The 22804-nt window shown below is 42.0% G+C and overlaps 1 protein-coding gene across 4 annotated transcripts in view; it reads right to left on the bottom strand.

Annotated features, from left to right (window-relative positions):
• Nucleotides 1-399: 399 nt before the first annotated feature.
• The window catches only part of PAN3 (Poly(A) specific ribonuclease subunit PAN3), a 40695-nt gene continuing 18290 nt past the window's right edge, over nt 400-22804 (bottom strand). For all 4 annotated transcript variants that reach the window (XM_084601524.1, XM_084601523.1, XM_084601525.1 and 1 more), the window contains 6 exons: nt 19355-19599; nt 13346-13485; nt 11798-11927; nt 11236-11300; nt 8098-8236; nt 400-4552 (listed from right to left, as the gene is read on the bottom strand). In XM_084601524.1, the coding sequence (XP_084457650.1) occupies nt 4367-4552; nt 8098-8236; nt 11236-11300; nt 11798-11927; nt 13346-13485; nt 19355-19599 (905 nt within the window). In that variant the 3' untranslated portion in view covers nt 400-4366. The remainder of the gene's footprint in view (nt 4553-8097; nt 8237-11235; nt 11301-11797; nt 11928-13345; nt 13486-19354; nt 19600-22804) is intronic.

The raw sequence follows: 22804 nt of genomic DNA, 5'->3' as shown, positions 1-22804 counted from the left end.
AGAGTGCAGGAGTTCCACACGTTTGCTGCATTGCACTACTCAATAATTGTCCCAAATGCCATTTGCTAAACTTTACAAAAAAGAAATGTTATGCACAATGAACAATTCATTGCTTGACCAAGATGAACAGAGATCAATTTACTAGCATTGTGGTGCTACATGGGTTGCAACATCAGATTGGGTAAAACTGTCAAATGAATGACATCAGCTGAGGTGTCTTCTCACAAAGTCTTGATGCAAGGCATGCTCTTTCATACCATTTCCTCCTTTCTCATTTTACAAAATTCTGTTTTGCCCACTATCAGCAATTCTAAAGCAGCTGCTAACAGCACATGATAAAATTGGTTTCAGTGACTGAAACAATTTCTATTTATTAGCATGACAAGTCAAAAAGTCATCTACGGGTTTTTTAACCTTTATTTTCCAATAAAAATAGCTCTTACAGGAACTGTACAAAAAATCGCCATTTATATACATTTGTAGAAAGACACACACCTAAAACAGAACTCATCGCTTCCTTATACCCTTCTTAATAACTACCACGTGTTGCGTTGCCATTGTGCGGTTTGTTGAAGTCTAAAGAAGGGATGCTCATATCCATTTCGGCAAATCACATATCATGCTCCAGACGCAACACGCTGACTTGTATCACTGATGGTAGCCGCTGTCTAGAAAATACCACCGTTGCACAAAGACTTCCTCCTCAAAATGATTCCAGTGCACTCATGCACCCACAAGACTCGTTTTCCCAAGCAACACCGAATTCCATGGTCATTAACATACAAGCCATTTAAGGATCCACCCAACACAACCAAACATTCATCTAAAAATTACACACCACGTTTGTACTTTTAAAGCAATTGTTTCACTTTTTTGCTTCAGTGCACTGAATGGAGCTCGAGGCTTCACAGGCAAAGATAAACCGAGCCCTTAAGTAAGCACCAGATCATTGTTTGGATAAGTCCAAAAAGGTGCTCGATTGTGATGTTCAGAACGGAAGCAAAACCATTAGAGGCAACATCCCCAGGACATAACAAGCAAGGACCTCTCATGGAATGTGTGGTAGAGGCTGTGCTGCCCTTAAGAAATGCTAACACATGCATTTTCCCCAGCAGCAAAGGAGCAACCGTGCCAAAGCGTTCCGGAATATTCCATCCTAACTGCTCAATGCAATGCAAAAATTTGGCTCCAAGCAGAATGAATGAAAGCACACATCATAATCTGCGCTAAACAAATCAGCCATCACATCTATGTCAACTACATGTTAGATGCTGTCAAAATAGACACCCACACTTACGTCTACTGCACGGATGGGAAGTTTTAAGACTGCTTGCACTGGCTTGCATGAAGTACAAACAGATCACAGCAAGAAACGCTACATATTTCATGTGACCAATGGCCATGCTCAAATATCTCCTGTCTATCCGACTTTCCTTCAAGGAACTGAAATTAATAACAGCAAGAAACTGCTGCCTCTATATGGAGCTTTCTGGCATGTTGCTTGAAGAGCAACTCACTTTGAAGGAACACAGGGATATGTATCAGAAAACCATAATAAGGGCTCCGTTAATGGCAGGAAGCAGCATCGTGTCGCTGCACCAAATGTTTCTTTGAAATCCACTACAACATCCCTCACACTCCTCTCATCCATGTATGTATATATATATATTTGTATGTGATACCATACCTTTATATGTACATATACATACGTGAGTTATGTACACGATGCCACCAAGCACTGCACAACCATACCAATCCCCTTCGCACATAAATGCATGCATTACAAATGAGATTAATGACAGTGATCCCCACCGAGTCCAATAATGTGAGTACCACAATCTGAGTTTGGCTCCATAAGTATATATGCATATAAAGGCATACAAAAGGTATGTGTGTGTGTTTGTGTGTGCTGTATGTATATGTACAGTTATATTTACAGGCAAACATTCAAACTATAAGGTACCAAGACGTTCCGACATGCTCAATGGAAGCCACAATGTCAGCAACCAAAGTGCCTGGTTAATTAGGGCAAGATGCAGAAGCATGATCACATAGGCAGGCCTACCAAAAGAAAGCGGTAAGCAGCCGCACAGGGGGCTACGTGAACATGAAACGACAGCAAAGAAAAGTGTTAAGTAACTGCTGAAGAACTGTGAACACTCGCTACTTTGGCATTACTAAGGGCAACAGATTTCAAGTACAACATGCTCAATTTTCTGCATGCACAAGCAGAGTGACAAAGTTTTTTCTGCAGGGTTATGCCACATTAACTGCATGCACACAGAGCACTTTGTAACACTGAATAATGCCAATTACATTCCATGGCACTTAGCACGACTTGTAGTACACTACATTACTTCCAGCAACCTAACATAGGTGCGTGCTGGTAAAAACCAGGATAAGGTAAGAAGTTTATTACTACTAAATGTCAATCAACAAAGCCATGAAAGCTGGCCAGACAAGCAACTGCAGAAGCGCACAGCTCCGCTTGCAACTGTGCTGTTACTAAGACCTGCACACGCAATTCCTTAACAAATTCACAGATCAGGGGTTCGTGCGTACCACTGCTTCTTACAATACCAGTGAGCAGACTTCAATGTGAATCATTCCACAAATCAATTTACTGAGCATGAGAACCTCAATCAACAAAGTGAATAAAATGACTGATGGCCTGCAGTGTTAACCAGCATTTGTCATAAAGTCCATACAACATTTACATGAGCAATGCTGCATAACTACCCTTGACGTCAACAGAACTTCATTCTGACCGCTCAGAAAGCCAACTTTACTGTAGTTATTGCAACCGAAAGAAGGAGGTCTTCAAGACATGACAAAATCGATTGAAAAATCGAACCATAAAACATGCCTTGGAACTCTTTTTGTCCATCTTTGTATTCACAGGGCCTCAGGTACCCTTTCTTCTTCAGTAGCACATTTAAAAAAATAAATGCCTTGTATGCTTAAAATAAATCCCTTTCAACAGAGCCAACGGTCCACTGTCAACAGACAAACTGTAGCTGCTGGCGTGTAATGGCGGAAACTTCATGGCTGGAGGGCAGTCAAAGTTAAGACATACATAGAGGATATACAACCCTGTGTGTTACAACACCGATTGCCATTCTGGCTAGACTTACAGCAGAAGCAGCAACGTCTTGTGCTCTCGGCAATGAGATGCACACAATGCAGTCTTTCACAAAGGACAACACAACACAAGAGGAAGCAGCAACGAAAGCACCTGCGGTAGACTGCTGCGAGAAGTGCTAACCACCGGCAATGAACCCTGCAAACAGCACAAATGCAGTGGCATGACCTATACATTGGCCACCACAGGCAGACAGCAATAAACTGACCCATAACTTTTGCAAAGAGGAGCCAAGAACTCTGGTATTAGCTTCTGCTAGAGGTTAGCTGCCTTAATACATAACAAAAATGTGCTCAACAAGCTTAGGTATTTGTCTTCGGGCTCAAAAAATTTCAACAGCAGAAGTAGCAGATTACCCTTCCACATGCAAAAGCACTTTATAGCTCTCCCAGCACCTCAATATGAAGTTTGTTTCCACAGTGCCACACACTAAAATAAATGGCTCAGCTAATATTATTGACAAAGAAAAGTGGACTGCAATTAATTAATACCAATGTTCTGCACACTACATTCACGGACTATTCAAGCATTCGACTTATGGCAGACACTGTGTGCAACAATTACTGAGGCTTAAGTACAGGGCAAACTACTCCGAAAGGAGCAATGGAAGATAAGCCAAGCAAGGAGAAAGCCACAGAAATATCCCCAACAGAGATCAAGAGCACAAAACAAAATTCAAGACTGTGCGCAGGGGTCTGCGTAACTAGGGCCTGTGACTACGTTTACTAAAACACTAACATAACAAAACTGGATAAGGTCAACAAGCACATGTGCATTCAAACTTTTGGTTACTAAAAACCACAACTGAGAGAACAGAGAACATGTCCTTCAGTAGCCTTACATAGTGAAAATATACATAAAGCAAATCACCGCCACCGTTCGTCAAGACTTAGAAAAAAAAAATAGAAAGGAAAGAAGAGACCAGAGGGCCAGTATTCATCACTCGAAAAAATTGCGGCAAAAAAAAAAAAAAAAAAAAAAGAGAGCGAGAGAGAGAGAGAAGAACTTGTCACGCCAATGAGCGTAGCAAAATTGTTGCGTCAACACAAAGTGAAACTAGCTTCGTTAGTGTGGCAAGAGTGGCATGGGAAGTCAACCCCCAGAACCTGAAATGACCAAGTACAACTGTATGCCAGCAGCATGGTAAGACCCCAATTTGAGAGAGCGCTTATGCATTCTCAGGCGGCAGTAAACGAGAGGGGGGGAGGACAGCAATCTGAGAGGTCACCGAGCATGCTGGTTGGCCGAAGGCGGAGGAAGAGACGTTGAAGGAGGCACCGATGACGTGGCAGACAGCAACTCGCTGAACGAGGACTCGAGGCACTGCTTCAGCTCAGCATAGCTGACAACAAGGATGTTTTGTTCGTCTCGCGACATGAGGCAGATTTTCTCGGGCACGCCAGCGTCCAGCTTTGGCAGCGAAAGAAAGGTAAAAAGAAGAAAAAAGAGTAAAAAGAAAAACAAACAAACAGAACTTTGCTGCGAAAGCTATCACACGTGAGCGGTGTTCCGATAAAAGGCCTGCAAGCAAACCAGCCTCACCCAGGCTGCTCTGCCAAGCAGTGACAAAAACAAAAGATTAAAGAAAAAAATGTCTAAGACTAGCCTGCCGGGCATATGGCTGAACAAAAAGCTGCACTAGTGAAGCAAAGCAAAACACATTTCTAAGGCAACATAAAGCAGATGTGAACAAACACTTGCACCTTTTTGGTCTTTCCTTGTCTTTGCCTCCAGAGAGGGCAGGAGCTCCCTAAAGCAGGAGCTCCCAGAAAAAATGTTCCGGTATGTTCTTTTTGGGTTTCGCAAGTGCTTTAACCCAAACACATCTTTACCTCTTACTTCTACACCTGTCTACTTTTTGTTAACTGTAGACGATTTCATTACAAAACCAGTAATTGCTAATTGAATCCGAAAATTTTTCGAGGGGAAGTGTGTCTGCATGCTCTTTCTCTCTTTTTCTTTTGCACACACGCTAGGCAATAAAAGATAGAAGTCCAAATACCCAGGTTTCTTCAGTGCATTTGAAACACACTGGTCTTCCCCGAGGCTAAAAAGTCAAATGGAAAATTTCACTGGTCGATTTGGAGCACAGTCCAGAATCCGTGGCAAAGCAATGAACTCTGTCACAGAGTGCCTACAACCTGATCATCCAGTAAAACATAAATATGCTCAGACAGGAAGCGTGATGGCAGCTGTCATTCGCAACCCATTCCTGAAGTCAGCCCTGGCCTTTTTTTCAACAAAGCTTCAAGTGAAGACGGTACAATTCAGTCGTAGCATGCAGTTAGCTTGTGAGAAAGATGTACTACATTTTGTCATGCTCCATGGCTAAAAGCAACCAATACTTTAAACACTGGGAACAGGTGGATACATAGCACCCATATGGATGCATACTTCCTTGACCAAGTCACTGCATCCTGTGGTGTTGATGTAGCTGACGATTTTTATTGCCTGTGAGGCAATTCAATAACTTTCAAGGCATACAATTCACTATCATTGCTAGTCCAGCTCTTCGAGGTTATTCAACTACTATATAGTCAAATTGGCTGACTGACAATGTGTAGCATCAAGGTCAGAAATTAAAACAAATGACATCTCGAACCAAGCTAAACAAAGAAAAACCCGAACATAACACTGATGGGACCTTCCAGCTAAATGTGTGCTCCTTTGAGGTGAATCAAGCAGAGGATTTTAAAATCGAACGAGATGTTCTGAAATGATCAACGGAACTCAGAAACCTGATCCAGAGTCCAGCCAGAACATGCACTCCCTGCTGCCAGGCAAAAGAAGTTGCTCTGGATTGACCAGTGGAATTCGCCATATGAACTTCTACTCTAAACAATGTAATGCAGTTATTAATCCAAAATGCCCCATAACGTCCTGGAGTCTCCTTGTTTAGAGGGTAACTGAAGACATTTTAAAATTCAACAAACCTGGAAGAAATTAAATATGTGAAACTTCTTGCAGGTAAGGCATGCAAAGCCTTTTTTTTTTTTTTTGTGCTGGCATTTGCAAATTGCGATGCAATCACCGAATAAGATACCGACAGTGTATATAGGCTTCTCTGCAGTGCACAGCAGCACTATACTCCGTTCCATACATCAAGTGCAACACTGCCAAAGCTAGAGCTCTTGTTCGCGCTCCCCACATCCGCGACAAAAAAAATAGTGCCTGCTCTTGACGAGAGGAAATGATAGTTGCTTTCTCTGCAAGCTTAATACATCTTACATCTGCTATCAACTTCATAACAAGCACCTTTTTTAGGGAGAAAGGATCGGATTCAGTGAATTTGTATGTTTTGTTTGTCCTTTTCGTTCGTGTTGCGTTTTCGCTGCCCCACAAGCCTGCCAGCTGTGCCCTCTGCACTGCGCATCTCTCTCTGAGAAAATGGCATCCAACGCAGCGACCTCGACTGCCTTCGAAGCGGAGTTTTTCTACAAGATCCGTAATGCGAAGATATCCAGGCACGTGAAGCAAGTTATTGCAAACGTGTATGCTCGGAATAGAGCCCATTTCCGCAGAAACCACTCAGCCACAAAACGAACGCATAGTGATACGCTTTTTTTTTTCTTTCTTGCGGACTACTTGCGTAGCTTTCACTGCGTTGCACCTGATGTATGAAGCAGAGTATAGGCAGAGGGCAACATGACACCTACAGTGAAAGTACATTTCCAAAGCAGAAATGATCGTTGGAAGCAAGAAAACAAATGCCATCAATGATAAAGACAGCAGACTGCTCGGCAGCATCCTACGACGCACAGCAGGTCGCAAGCAAAGGCAGCATTAATTTAAAAACTGACCGATTAGGACGTCATCACCAATTTTCTATGCAATTCCCAGTATCCTTAGTGCTGCAAGAAGAAACCTAAACAATGTTGTGGCGATTATGTCAGCTTTCTAAATACTAGCACTAAAGGACTTGGCATGCTATCTATACAACCGAACCTTGTTATAACAAAGTAGTACGGGGCGCAAAAATTTGTTCGTTATATCCAACATTCGTTATAAAAGTGCGTGCTTAAATTCCTGTAAATAAGTTTGATAAAACGAAACAAAATGCGCACTAATATGGACTTCACAAAGGTGCAAAAATGCACAATGTTTTAATTAAAAGCTTGGTATAAACATGAAATCTCGCGTTTCGTTCTGCATTGGAGAGCAAAAAGGAATACTAAGGAGAGATGTTGCCTCCGCGCACAATTTGAGCGATGGAGTCAATGGACTCGGGGAGTGTAGCGCGCGTGCACGGTTCGGTTGCAGTGGCAGAGGCACAGCAGGGGCTCACGCTATGATGACGCAATGGTGATGACATGTCAGTCACATGCCTGTCAGCCGTTGCACGGCTGGAAGAGAGCAGTGGTGGCGGCAACGCTACAGTCTGGCTATGGCTCGTTCATGACCTCAGAGATCACCGCGCGTGGAGGTGTGATCTCAGAGGACATGGGCAGTTGATTCTAGCTTTTGTCGCCGCCACTAGATAACGCGCACGCGATACACACTTCTGTGGCAGGAGATTCGACTGACTGAAAAATTGTGTTTCTTATGTTTTTTTTTGGCTCTTTTATGCATTTTTTTTTGCCATTTTAATGCAAAAGAACTGCTTCATTATAACCGATCTAGCATAAAATTTTGACATTTTTGTTTCATTATACAGAAAGAACTCCCACATAAATAAACCATAGACCAACCAAACTTTCATTTTAGTCTGTTGTATTCGATAATTTACTATATCCGTGTTCGTTATAGCAAGGTTCGACTGTACCAATAAGTTTCATACATATCAATTTTTGAATTTCACAGGGTCCCCAAAAACAATTCAGCTTCCTCTTGAGCCCCAGGTGACCTCCCTTCCAAACCCCGCCCTCCTTAAGCCCTCCAGAAAATGTCTACATCTGTGTCAGTTTTCAGCCCAATTTGAAGCAAGGAAAGGCACAAAGAAGCCACTGTGTACATACCTTATTTAATGCCTGCACCACGTGAGCCATGTCAATCCAAGGCCTGTTATCTTTCGTTACTTGATGAAACAGGTAATCTCTAAACAGCTTCAGCATATACCGGTCGCCAGTTTCGGACCAGGAAGTATCCAGATGAAACCTGCAATGCGAGCAGCCCAGGTCAGTTCAGTTCAGTTGGTTCAGAAGGGAAATGTGCAATTAAACTGCCACCCAGCATACAACTACTATCACAAAGTTTTATGCAAAAGACTTAGTGGACTCTGGTTTAATGGCCTTTTTGTCCTACCAGTGTAAAGCATAGTAAAAGAACGACTCTGCTCACTGTAACTTTGCAGTATTTGAAGAGATGTTGTGTCCTTTAGAAGTTATACAGCAGACTATGGGTATACTGAACCTAGATATATCAAATTATTGCGTACATAGAACATTCTAAATATCCCCCCAAAGCTCCCATCAGTGATGTTCGAGTTATCTGAGCTCCCAGGAAAAGGAACATTTGCTACAATGAATTGCTCACTGCATCCCTGCAAGCGTACTTCTCCTGAAGGTGCTCTCGCAATACATTTCGTGCCCAAAGCAGTGCCGGGTCATGTGGCCTCAATCACTTGCTGGCAGCACTAGACTTGTAAACCTGCCATGATGAGGTCAACGTAGAGTGTGGTTGAGGGTAGCCTTTGGTGCGGTGTACATTTTCAACACAACACAGCTGTTATTGGGGGAAGCTGGCGTCCTATGTACCGTTGTCATGCGGCGAGGACAGCCTAGCTTACCGAAGGCTTGAGACGACACGTGCGGTGTCTGCTTTACTGCAGGTATCAACTGCACCCCACATTTAGTTTAGATATCATTGTGCTTATTGCGCAGTGATAACAGAATTAAGACCTCTTATCAGACAAGCAGCATTTCCCAAAGTACTGTCTGCTGTGGCACTGATGCAAAGTGAGCTAGGCCTAGCAACTTCCAGCGAGTGACGTGCTGACATTCCTGTGGGCAGTCCATTGCTGCAGGATTTTTTTGGGGGGTTATAGATAAGCTTACGTGCTGACATAATTTATATTTCAGATTATCAATATATTGATCCCCTTTGAGTTCAATATATCTAGGATCGACTGTACTTTATTAAGATTAGAATCCGATTCCCCTTCAACTTAACATCCTAAATATTTAGGGTTTGCACAAGAAATCAGTTCTTGAGCACAATCAAACAGCTGCGCCCAATTCAGTGTATATAAAATTAAGTATTTGACATAAATCTGTAAAGACAGTATCACCATGCTCAGCATTCGTCTCCTGAACGACTGGAAAAGATGTGAATAAGACACCATATGCCAGCACTGCCTTCTAATACTGCAAATGAAATAAGTAAGATAGAACCACCCACTTGTTTCCACAGCCGTTAAACAAGTAAGACTACAAAGACCACAGTGGCACAACATAAATTTATAATTATTATAAATCACCCTCTCACAGCAGAATGCCTTGCAGCCACTGGCTCCCTAGAAAGGAAAGCCAGAGTAGGAGACGGAATGCATATTTTGAAAGATTCAGGCCTTCACATACGAAAATGAAAATGGTAGCAAAACCCAGAGAAGCTTCAAAGAGATCGGTACTCAAATTTTAGCAACAAAGACAATTTTTCAAAGGCTTTGGGGTCACGAATTAAAGAACATGGCATTAAAGAAGAAAAAAAAAAAAAAGAACGCCTGGCTACAAACGTGCAAAGAAGGCAGCTTGGATGGCTGGAAAGGAAAAGGAGAAGACAGTAGAGAGCAGTGAGGTGAAGAGAATGAAGAAAAAGGGGGCAAACGACCGTACCACCGTCAGTGCAAAACAGCGGCAGCATGGGAGTTTTCCAATGTTTCATTGCGTTGCATGCTCTAGGACAACAAAAAGCTAAATTCAGCTGCACAATCTCCGATTTCAAATGACACATTAAGACATTAGAATACATGGTTCACCACAAATTATTTGCATAGAACAGCTAGATAACTTGTAATTGAATTTCGTTTTAATGCTGTTTCGGTTTCCTGAACCAAATGATTGCTGTGATGCACAAGGTGCGTTTAGGTCACATAATGCAAAAAAAAAAAAAAGAAATCTGCAATACAATCATTGATACACAGTTTTAATATTGAAATGATATCAAATGATGTAGCATAGGTTATACTGCAGCTTATTTTATGGGTCATGTGACCTATGCATTCAGTGGGCATTGGAGCCAGATATTTGTTGATGCAAGTAAAACCAAAACGGCATCAAAAAGAAATTCCTTCACAAATTATTTAGCAGTGTTAGGCGAATACCACACAATAAATTATGTATGATAACGTCTATTGCATTTTTAAAAGACGAAAACTTGTAATTAAATTAGTTGTCTACAATAATTTAAAAATTTCTTCTTCTTAAACGAGACACAAGCTGCCGCCAAAGACAACAACACATTTACGAAAAGCTTTCGTTTTCATATGGACTTCATGGCCACGCCATATCCATGCATATATGGTACTTTACAAGATCGACAAAATCAATGCTCACATGAAACATCGTAACTAAAACCATTTATATAATGGAGATAACTAGAGTAGTATAGAAGGCTTTAGAGAAGTTTTTCTTGTCTAAACAAATGCTGTTTGTTATATGTGCATAGTAAGCAGTCAAATTACCAGAGAGCTTCTCAAAATTACCAATTGATATAGTAGTAACAACACCAATACAGTAAAGATTTTTTCCCTGCCCTGTGCACGTTTACTGCAGAGAGGTTCTACCACTGTACATTGTACCATTGCACATTGTAGATATTTCTTTACATTCAAATGTAGCAACATTTTTAGATCACATTAGTTGCCTGCAACACAATTTTACACTAATAACCAAGCTTACCCCCCCCCCTCCCCCCTTCCCTTAATTTAGCAGTTTTTTTTTAACATTAAAAACCCTCTTACAGAGCTGCTTTTTTTCAGCTGCAATCTAAGAGTAATCTTCAAGAGGCACAGTCAACCTAGTATATTACATATCAACAAAGTTGGTGAGTGAGGTTTACAGTATGTAAACGGCATTAAACTTTATATGATACACCTGTACAAGCATATTAAAAAAAAAAAAAAAAAGGAAAGGAGCAAACAGTAAGCTGTGTCTCACTCTGGTCTTTCACTGACTGTGCCAAGTTTCACAAGCAGCCTGAAGAGCCTTCCATTTTCCACTTCCTGTAAATGAAAAACATAAGCAAAAAGTGCAATCCAAACTTTGTATGTCAACTTGAAAAAAGCACTTTTAGGATGTAATGGCCATGGAAAAACAATGGCTACAAAGCCACAACTATGCCAAATTTTTCAAATTTTAACTGCTTTTGCAGGCCCTCAGTATGTACACTCATAGTAAACCTGTAGCGGCACTTTAGCATGCGGCAGAAATAAATTCTTGTTTTTAGAAACTGGTTTACTCTGCAAAAGATAGGCTGAAAATGTACCTGTCCATCAGATGTGATGAACATCAGACATCAGGCACGGTCTGAAAGCTTCACGAACACACAATCAATTCCAATGGCCTCAGCAATGTTTCCAAATTGGTTTAGTAATAGTTTGAGGAGATTGGGAGAGTTCTAGGGAACAATACACAATTGCACAAACACCAGAGCTCGATCGAACCCAATCATTTTTATCCAAACAACGAAGTTTTCTAAAGTGAGCACGATTGAAGTTACCTTTGCCAGCTCATTTTCAATGACATCACTCCGCATTTGTGCTGCGTCCAGTTGAGTGTAGAACCGAGCCCCAATCATTGGCATTATGTCATTAATACTGTGCGTACGAGGAGGTGGGGACAACAGGTACCTGGGCCACACAAACAGAGAGGCATTTCTCAATTTTCCGAGGCATCTACACACAAAAAAGCTGCATGCTCCTTAAAACAAATGTGTAAACAAAAATGCAGCCCATTGCATAAAAAATTGCCTTGAATGCATAGCAGTTGCAGCCCTCTCCAGTGCATGGATTTCTTTACAATAATTGCAAAAATCATAATTTCTGAGCAATTACCCAGCGCTTGATATTTTACCTTCTTGTTGATTTAAAACACAGCTCCAACATACTGCTTTACATGCAGTCGATTTGAGCGCACAATGTCAATGCAAAAAAAAGCAGAAATGGTGCCCTTATTAATTAATTATTTTTAATTAGCTTCCTAGCACATTAGCTTCTGAAAGCACTCTTTACTCTACTCTTTTGCTATGGTGCCTCTTTTCTTCCTCTTCTTAAAGCTGTTGTTCTGCCATAACCTTTCATTACTTCTTTTTGTCTAGGCTACTCGGTTCTTCTATTAAGCAAGCTCGACATCTTTGCCCCCAAGCTATATCTCGAAGTAGCCAATGCTAAAGCACCACATCTGACTTTAGAAATGCGCTGAAGCAAGTGCTATGCTCTGCTCTGTTATGGGCCAAAAAACAATTATCCATCTTATCAAAAAATTGAGCTTCATAATGAAGCCTTCAACATGCAAAAATTGCAGCAAATTAACAAATAAAAATTTGGTGTGATCATTAGGAACCTCCAGCTAAGTATCACTTCTCCTGACTACGTCAGCAGCAAAGAGTGTCTTACACTCACTGAACCTGCTTAAAAATTATCCAATTCAATCAAGTGTTTGATCTAACATCAATGTAAGCAAATCAGGTACATAAAAAATGTCAAGTAAGAAAACCGGCCGTAGCAGGCTGATACATAAGTAGTGAAGTGAAATGGATTTGATGTTGCCACCACTCTACACTCAAGGTCCCCAGGGTTTTTCTGAGCAGAGCTTCTACAGAGGGGTGGAAGCATTATAGTTTCTGTTGCATGCTCTATTTCTGGAATGAAATGACGCACAATACATGGCTAAACACTGACCACCATGTGGAGCTCACCGAAATACAGTCAGTGATTAATATTTGAGTTTTGTTTCCCATGTATAGTTTCAGTTCCAGTTCAGCAGCCAAATCTTTCCTGTGACATCACAAGCAGGGTTGAGCACGTAAATGCATAAGGTCACATGAATCATACCTGTGATGCCACAGACACAATTTCGCAGGCAAAACTGAAGCCAAAACTAAACTGGAGAGTAAATTCCAAAGAAAACTATATACTGGGCATGGGAAATTTTGAGAGGTTTTATGTCTAGTGCAGAATGTAAAAAAAAATTGCAACAATTTAATGTGCCTGTCATCTACAGGCAACGAAAAAAAAAAAAAAGAAAGAGGGAGAGGTGAATTGCTCACAAGATCAAATTTCTAAGGTCGGTTGAGTAGTTCCGTGACACCAGCTCCATAGACTGCTGCAGATTTTCCCGTTGGATTGCAGCCATGGTGTTGCAAGCAAGGGCCAGAACCAGTTTGCCTAGAGCAACCAAGTCTTCTTGCTGCAATGTTTTTGGCACGCTTACTTCTTTGCTACCCCCCAAACACGCAAGAAAAGGTACTTCAGTATGTCTTATCCACACACAAAGCACAGACTCCCAATCCTGAAATGGAGCGTACACAAGTAAGAATGAAGCCTCCAAGAAATCTATGGCGCTTGCACTTGGCAACTCGACAAAAATGCCCAAGCAGGTTTGATTAGGTTCTTACCAACTCGCACAGAGATATTCTGGACGTTCAGACTTTGTTTTTGTTTTTTTCTTGTACGCTTTATATGATTTAGATAGTTCTTATGGCAGTCAAATCACATCTGCCACTTCAGCTTGTTAAACTGACACCATTTTTTCGACATCAGTTCAACACACATTTTAAACTACGATTCTGTCATTCGAAATGAGCTGTCTCGCAGTTTCTTAGTCCACTTCTGAATTCATTCCACTGTTAACTAGATGTAGTGCTATGACACTGGATCTTACCCACACATTATGCAAATGACCACGCAACATTGATATAAAGCCCTCCTTAACCAAGCCATGCAACATGCCCGCGTAGCTTAGGAGTACCGTATTTACGTGATTGTAAGTCGACCCCCTTTTTTAAAATTCGAAGACGAGTAGTAGAGCCAGGCAATAAATTATTGCCGTCGAAAGCATCCCCCGATGTGTTTTTTATTTATTTTTTTTTTTTTGGGACATGCAATTTGGGAGGGTCGATTTACATTCGAGTCGTCTTGCAATCGTGTAAAGACGGCAGAGTGTCCGATTTGGGAACCAAGGCTACCAGTGATTTTGACTGCCACTTCAGCCTCCCATCTCAAAATATCTCCAAGTTGGCAGCTCCTGCCATGTCATGTGGTCCCGTGACGTCACAATCCGCTATCAGCGTTTGGCCATGTCACTTGCAAAAATACCCCATGTCCGCAATTTCATACACACACATATGCCCTCAATCTCTGCCCATATGGCCTGCAGTAGTGATGCATTGCTAGGGCTTCATCTCGTTAGTACAGTTTTTACGCTACGTTCTCTGTAGCAAGTGCCCTCTAATGCTCACCAATGTAGACTAATTCTCCTGGTGTTACAAGATACAGTATTTGAACATAGCGATAACTGTGACTACAAATGAGCAAGATGACCTCAAGCACTCGAAAAGCATGCTTCTGAACCAGTAATGCAGAATCTTCATATAGCGGCTCCATTAGGAACACGGTATCCATGCTGCTGCTGCCTGTACATTTTTGCCACCATGTTCTAGAGTAAGCAGTGTTTGCAAGGCATGGTCCCTCCCTCAGAATTTTAGTGCACGAAGCTGGAATGACAGAATGTGTGCCACCTTGTCAATCCTGAGCATTGTTAAAGTATGGTCAAAGAACCTGCACTAAAGAATTTTGCATGAACTCTAGTGAAACAATGCTGGGCCCACAAATATCCTAAAGATTACTTTAATGTGAAAGCATTTCTTTGCTCATCAGTAGCGTGCATAAAAAGTGACTGTCCTTGGAATGAGTGATAAAAAGATAGATCCAAAGCCAATCTAACACAATACACATAACAAGCCAAAAAAAAGAAAAAGAAAAGACAAAATACCGAATCCAGATATGAATATTTGGCTATGCCTTAATGGCATTACATATTATTAGTCACAGCCAAAAATCCGATCTAGAATCCATGTAACAAGCCATACCGAACGCAGCCTTGAGTAATTGGCTGTAACACCTTAAAATGACAATGCATGACTTGTGACATTAGTTATAGCCCTAACCCAAGTCAATGCAAGGTGCCGCTGTGTGCTTTCGCATTCAAGCACATAAGGAGGCATAAGTGCACCCCTTGAATTTTTTAAATCTAAAAATCTAAGCTCAGTGCTTGGTACTATAAGGCTCCTAGCAATTTTTCAACCCTCTGGGCAGCAAAGAGGGCATTCGATACCTATTATAGATCACTTGGAAGACAGTGCAAAAGGAGGAAAACATAGCATCATTACAAACTGACACTGGTAACATTACACACATTTTTTTTTTTGCCTTACAGTCAAGTTTTCACAACACAAGCTTTCACTTATTTTCCCTTATGCCAATTTTGTCTGCAATCCAGGTAAAACGAGAGGAAGAAGATAGTTTACACGGTATGAAGGAGCACTAAACAAGGGTAAAGGGGGTACGCCTCAGTTCACAGGCTGAGCCAACGTTTCGACAAGGTCTTCGTCTGGGCAAAGCGATCATCACTGGCAGGGGTTTAAATACGCTTTTGCTTCCGAAGAAAAGCTGGGGAGGGGAAAGTGGGCGACAAGAAAGTAGGTGAAGGAGTGGGGAGGGTTGGCTCGACCTGCGAACTGAGGCGTACCCCCTTTACCCTTTTATATGCAATGAACTTCAACAGTACAGCTTCAAGTGATAAGCAAAGCTACACTTATTGGTTTAGACAAGACAGGACATGACCTGAAAGAAATGTTTCCACAGGTTTTGCGCTCAGTCCACTTTACAGGTGTGTCATGACCTCGTCTCGGAAACACTATCACTGCACTCTTGCACAGCAAAACCAAACCTTACAGCAGCTGCTCTGTTCTCGGCAGAGTGCTTGTGCTTAAGCAGTGTGTGCAGCTATGTGTCCGCACACTGAAGCTGTAGTATACAAAAAAAAACAGGAGCGAAAGAACAGTCAACTGCGCCAATTTAGTCAATGCACACGCTGCACACTCTCACTGCTTTCCCTTTTATGAGCACTACCCAGCACAGCAATTGTAAGCACAGTAGAAGCTTGATATATTATCATGGACGATATGAATTTGTGAAGTTCCCTGGCCGGAGTACACAGCGTAGATTGTGAATGATTCCGAACGCTCTGAACATTCTCCCGTGCCACTACAAATTATAGGAATGCACAAGCTACGACCACACCTTAAAACACTAAGCATACCCTACATACTGCCGCAATGCCCTGCTGCATGGTATCACCATCAGCAACAACAGCTATACACCACTGCAGGGGCTGAGTGGTTAGGGTGCATGGCTGCTGAACCCAAAATCATGGGATCGAACCCCGGCCACAGCTGCCGCTTTTTGATGGAGGTGAAGAGCAGGGCGTCCACAAACTGTGCAATGCCAATGCACTGTATAGAACCCCAGGCGGTCATAATTTTCAGAGCCCTCCTCTACGGCATCCCTCATAGCCCGAACAGCTTTGGGATGTTAAACCCTATAAGCCCTATATCCCTCCAGTTAATTCGATCCTGTGTCAGCTACATCTACCTGATCCCAGCAAACTTTCTGATCTCATCCACCCATCGAACTTTCTGCCGGCTACAGCTATGCTCACTTGCGCTTAGAATTCCGACAGCAAACACCTGTTATCTAGTTTCTCTGTTATCAGGAGTGTTTCATGGCGAGCTCCATGAGTTAACAATCTCTGACGTGAGTGAGCGTCGACATTGCCATACTAAAAAATCGTGTCAACTGCAAACAAATCAGTGTAAATGCATTTCCCATGCTTTTGCACTCATACTGTACTATGTTAAAGGCCCACTGTCCACCCCCCGGTCGAAAATATTTTCTTCCCCGGTGACTGTGAGACTTCGCCCCTAGAATGCAAGGCCGCAAAATGTTTTTGAAAAGAGTAACTAATAACGCAGTTACAGCCACCGCAATCACCCGATTCTGTCATGCTTCTCTCCCTTCGTTCCCTCGCGAAGGTTTTTCACTTTCCTGCCCGATGTCGTCTAGCCTCCGCAAGACAAATTCCCATTCCTCCTCCGCGTTTGGCGGGAGGTGGGGCGTGGCACTCCGCGAGCGCAAAATAATAATAATAAAAAAAAAACGGGCGAGGGAAAAGCGCGCAGCGAGAGGTAGACACCCATCCTTCTCCCGTCAGTCAGCGAGACGGACCAATGGACGTCGTTCTCTGGAAGTATGTGATTACTGTGGCTCGACGGGTCAGCGCAGAAAACGGGGAAGCTGGCTTCCCGAAGAAGAGCATGAGAGAGCTTTGATTTGTATTTTCGTTGCTTTGCGGCGCGCATGTCACTGTAGCATTTTGCACAGACTATCTTCGGTAGCTGACCGAAACACTGGGCTCCTTTGCTTAAAAGGTCCTTCCTTGGACAGTGGCCCTTTAAATGAAAAATTTTAGACGATAAAAACATTCCTTCCTTGTAAGGATTTGTATATTTAACTTGGCAGCACTGAAAATTGCATGAAACAAGCTAATGTATCAAAATGCAGAGGAACCTTGCCATTATCAGTGTAGTATCTATGCATGTGGCACATCTCATTAAAATAGTGATTTGTTGCAAGTGCAAGTTTTTTTTTTCTTTTTTCTTTTTTTTTTCCACGAGTATTTATCATATTGTCGTACCTCAGTGCACCCTTCAATAAAGAGGAACACTCCTTTTGCATTACCAATCAAGTAGATCTAAGCTTTCCTAACTAGACAAGACCACAGTGTTTTACATTTTTTTCTACCTTTTCATAAAGCTTTTGACAAAGGCGTATTTCACCGTGCCATAACAGCTCTGGGTGCGAAAACTTGAATGGATGTTACTCCATACTAAATCAGTCTATGTGCAGTCAGAAGGATGAGATTTGTAATAGTTTTTGGTAAACCACTTTTGCAGATATCCGCTGCACTTACTGCTTCTGATTTCAAGCCTCAAGATACACAAAAATGGGCACATTCTTCAATTAAAACATTCTTAGTAAGAACTTTCTACATCATTCATACAAAACCTTTGTGGAATCAAGTATCTTACAAGCTAAATTTCCAATTAATTCCCATCATCATCATCATCAGCTGGACTATACCCACTGCAGCATGAAGGCCTCTCCCAATTAACCCTCCAATTAACCCAGTCCTGTGCTAGCTGCATCCACTTGACCCCTGCAAATTTCTTAACCTCATCTGCCCACCTAACCGAAGCAACCATCGGTTAGCCTTTCTTTGCACATGTCCTGCCCATGCTCATTTCTTCTTTAGTTCCACTAGAATGTCATTAACTCAAGTTATTTCTCTGCTTTCTATTGCTCCCCCCAAAAAGCTGGGTACTTAGAATTCAGCTTCTAGTCCCCTTAAAAATGCAATACAGTGCTACAGCTATAAGAGATGATATGACGGAGGCCTCCTGTTAAATCGGACCACCTGAGTTTCTGTAAATGTGCCCTAAAAATTATAAGCAACCACAATGGTGTGATAGTAACATGCCACTTCTTCACAGCGTCAGAACCAGCCAAAGCTAAAGAAAAGTAAGCTCTTAGAGATACGAATATCGCAGGTAAGCACAAATAAAAATGCATGCGGAGCATGAAAAATGTGTCCTATCTTTTTAATTAATCATGAGACATCAACTAGCATACCTTTCTGCCTTGAGAAAATTCACATAGATTTGCTTATTGCTGAGGGTATTTATTTACTGCCACTACTTGATCCTGCTTGTGGTGAATACAGCACAACTGGCAACTGAGACATCAGTGATTTTAGGGGCTACAAACTGCTCTTTGCGAACACTACTGTGCGGCCGGTGATTATGGAGTCAACGCTGCGTTGGCAGCGTGCCACTGCAAACTGCGCACGATGCACGGGTCTCGTAACGCTGCAACCCGCTGCTCCTTGTGCATACTGCGAGTGGTGATGGCGGAATGAATTGTGTGCGGGCATTGCATAGTGCGTAAAGTTGCCGTCGCGGCTTGTGTATTTGTATCATCCGTAGTGGCAGGGCACATTTTTCAGAACATCTGGAATTCTGGACATAGCACACAACGCAGCCCAGCTGAGGAATTCCACGAATTCGGGTCATCAGCAAATTCATATCACCGAAATTCTACTGCGTACAGTCAAAAGTTAATTGCCTCAGTCCCCACTGCCCAGACAGGTCCGTTCTCACCTGGTAGTGAGGCACCAGCGCCTTGGAGCTGGGGACAGCAGAGTCGAATGTGAGTACGTCTATTATGCCACAGCAATTGAGACGCAGGCGCGACTTGCCCATGACCAAGATCTTGGAGGGCTCAAAGGAGCGGCACGCCAGGCCAGCCGCATGAATAGTGCGCAACACCGAGCTCAGCTGGACGACAAAGGCCCAGATTAGGCTTTCTGGTAGTAGCCCTGCATGCTGGCGCAGATTGCCCAGCCCTGTATTGCAAACAGAGGCACCCACAGATGTAACATCCACAGCATTTAGTTGCACAATATGCACACTTTCCACCCAAAAAAAGAAATTTATAAAAATTTTGGGAGCAAATTCATTACACAAGGTTTCGGCCTTCTCTGAAATGCAGCATGTTTTCATAGCCAATGAAAATAAAAATTCACTGCTCTTGCTAATATTGAACTGGCCTTTCCTGTTCTACAGGAGAAAGCTCCACAGTAACAATAATGGCGGACTACATTCAAATAAGTATGGCAATATGTTACTGAAAACGTGCTTTCATTAACAGCTTTATCAATGTTCAGATGTGAGGGTGACTGGCTCCGTGTGGAAAAATGGCACTTGTGCAGCCAGGGCCAACTGCTGCCAACCCAAAGTGTGCAAAAGTGATGTTACTCCCTCGAGCAGTCTTTAGTGTTCATAACTGTGCTGCTCTCTGCCAGTGCCGGCTGTCGAGAGAGGCGACCACGTGACGACTTTTGTCTAGGGACATGTTAAGTAGTATGCTTGCTTCAATTTTTGGTACTCCTTCTCGGCAAAAACAGTGAAAGACGTCGAAAGGGCAGCAATACAAATGAAGTGGTATCTACACTTTTTCGCCTGCCACACAGCATACGAAATACCCTTACTTTATGTAACCGGTAAAAGTGTTAGCTGTTTTCTAGCCTCTGATGATTAATGAATTAACAAAAGCTCTGAAATGCGAGTCAAAAGCTAATAATCAGAGGTGTGCAAATTCCAAAACTATGAATAGATTGAATAGCATTTACTACTCAATTAAATTTGCACCACAGTTTCCCTAGCTAAACTTAGAACCTCCTAAGGATCAATAAATAACGAATTTCTTGTTCACCTAACTCATTGTGAAACATCGCAACATTTGCAAGAGGCAGTGTCTTGAACTTCTAACTGAAGTTAACTTGCATTTTCCATACAGGGTAGACTAACAGCATGCAGCAAAGGCCATGCATAGTAACCCTGGACATTGGATAAAATAAATGCCCTGAAGGCCATTGACAGCCGCCACAGCTCTCAAAAGAGCAGCATCGCGCGACAAATTCTTAAGTTTGAACCTGGCTGGCTATGATCCACTCGTTTTACAGCAGCAGCGACTCACGCAAGCTGCCGTGGTTGTTTCATGGCTACCACACTGATCGCTCAGAATTTCTGTGTTAGAACCTAGACTGCACTTCTAAGACTGAAGAAGAAAGGGGGGGGGGGGGATGAAGAACTGGACTTGAAACCAAATCCATGCAACCACACTCCTGCAGTCTGGGACACCGAATGACACGGTTTCTTTCTCTTGCCTTTGTTTTCCTTTAGTTCGCCAGGACTCTGAGTTCTATACGCAGCTGTAAACTCCGAATGTGGGAGTGGTGTTAAACAACGGCACATTGTCTTCAAGCACCGTGAAGGAGCGTGGAAGGGATGGTCCAGCTCTCATTGCAGCTCAGACTGTTGTTCTTTCGTCCATCTTGTAAGATGCCTTGTTGCATTTTACAACAAAACCTTGTATCATGCCCCTCCAATAATTGACAGCTGGCATCACTCCTTTAATGCCGAGGTTACCTGAACACCTTGCAATGCTTCACGACAACATTGAGTATGCTAACCTTGTCAACTAAATCAAACTGTGAACATATAACTTTTAAAGCTTACTTTACCAAATGCAACTGTTATGCAAAGAACTACAAGCAAGGCACCAGTCGACAAAATAAAGCGAAAGAGAGAAAATAAAGTTTATTATTACCCTTACTATATCCTTCCTCTCCCTTGTGCCTTAAATTATACAACGGGTGAGAACGATTTGTTTTCAATATCTCAGCTCACTTCCAGAGCTGTATTTTGTGCAAAATTGCTTGCCTTTAGTTCGAATTAGCTGTACTGATATTCAAAATTATTTGGATGTATTCTAAATAATTTGAGTATGTTCAATTCAAAACATACTTTTATCCCTCAAATTCATTTTACTACTAAAATTTTCATACTCACACACTTCTAAAAATATAAAAGTCAGCTTAAGGCAGATCTTGCTTCACTGTATGCAGTTTTATCATTGTTCAGATTCCATGGGGACTAATGGGATCACTATCTGTTTCCTCCTCCCCTTTCATGTTTTTATACATGAAGAAAATCTTTGTAACATGGTCAAAGGTCAATACAGTGAAAAGAATAAATACAACTTAAACTGAGGTTAAAATCTGCTTCGCTACATGGATTTACTTTTAAAACAGCTATATATTGCAGCAACACAAAGATCCACAGCTAGGATCCAAATAAAAAAAGTATGCAATTAATTGCCAGTTGTCCAACCTGAATATCGAGGAATAGCTCTGAGTTACTCAGTAATGTGGGAAGAAGGGTGGAATACAGGGTTGCATAAATTGTCACTAATGACAATTTTTACACACTGTGTATAGTACAATTTTAGTCCAAATCAACTAATGCCCTTGTCACACGAGCAAATTTAATCTCATTCGTATCAAATGACATTAGCATCTAATGTCCTTATTCCCCTGCTACACGAGAAAACTTAATGCCATTCGAACTTAATGACATTCTTCATTGGGAAACTCATTCGCATTCAATCGCGAACCGAATGTGTACTCTTGACGCCAGATACACAGCAGAAACAAGTAACGCAACAACATATTCTGCGCACAGTGAAATTTAAAAATAATATTTCTAAAGTTTTGTTTTGAAACCTGTTAATTTAGGTGTAAAATTATTCGCACTGGAGGCTCTCGCGGAACGGCATTACTCTGTCACAGTAATGGTCCAGTCATGGCAGCGATTCACAATCGTTTTGGGCTTTGTGTTCCTTGGTTGCCGCATCTCCCCATATGTTTATCTCGGAACTATTTAAAGTTGTCACTGAGCGCTTCACAGCTTGGAAGTCAACTGCGTGCTCTACGTGTTTCCGTGGATCTCCGCACAGTGTATCTACATTCCATTGTGTTCCGCCATATTGTTTACATTATCGAATTTGTGGTGACTCGATACTTGGCTTGAATTTTTATGGCTAAAGTGCTACAGCACATTCAAAAGTAATGTTTTTCGCTTGAATTATCGTACAGAAATGTTTTGATCAGCTTTAAAATGTTACACAGTGATTTTAAACGCCTTTTATGCACACTGAAGTTCTTTAAGTGCAGTAGTTATTTATAGCTGATCGTAACTGCCACCATT

Source organism: Amblyomma maculatum, chromosome 4 (assembly GCF_055883805.1).
Source record: "Amblyomma maculatum isolate TAMU_Amacu chromosome 4, ASM5588380v1, whole genome shotgun sequence".
In the NCBI taxonomy this organism is placed as follows: domain Eukaryota; kingdom Metazoa; phylum Arthropoda; class Arachnida; order Ixodida; family Ixodidae; genus Amblyomma; species Amblyomma maculatum.
The sequence above is the reverse complement of the archived record's forward strand: the minus strand, read 5'-3'. Positions and strand labels throughout refer to the sequence as shown.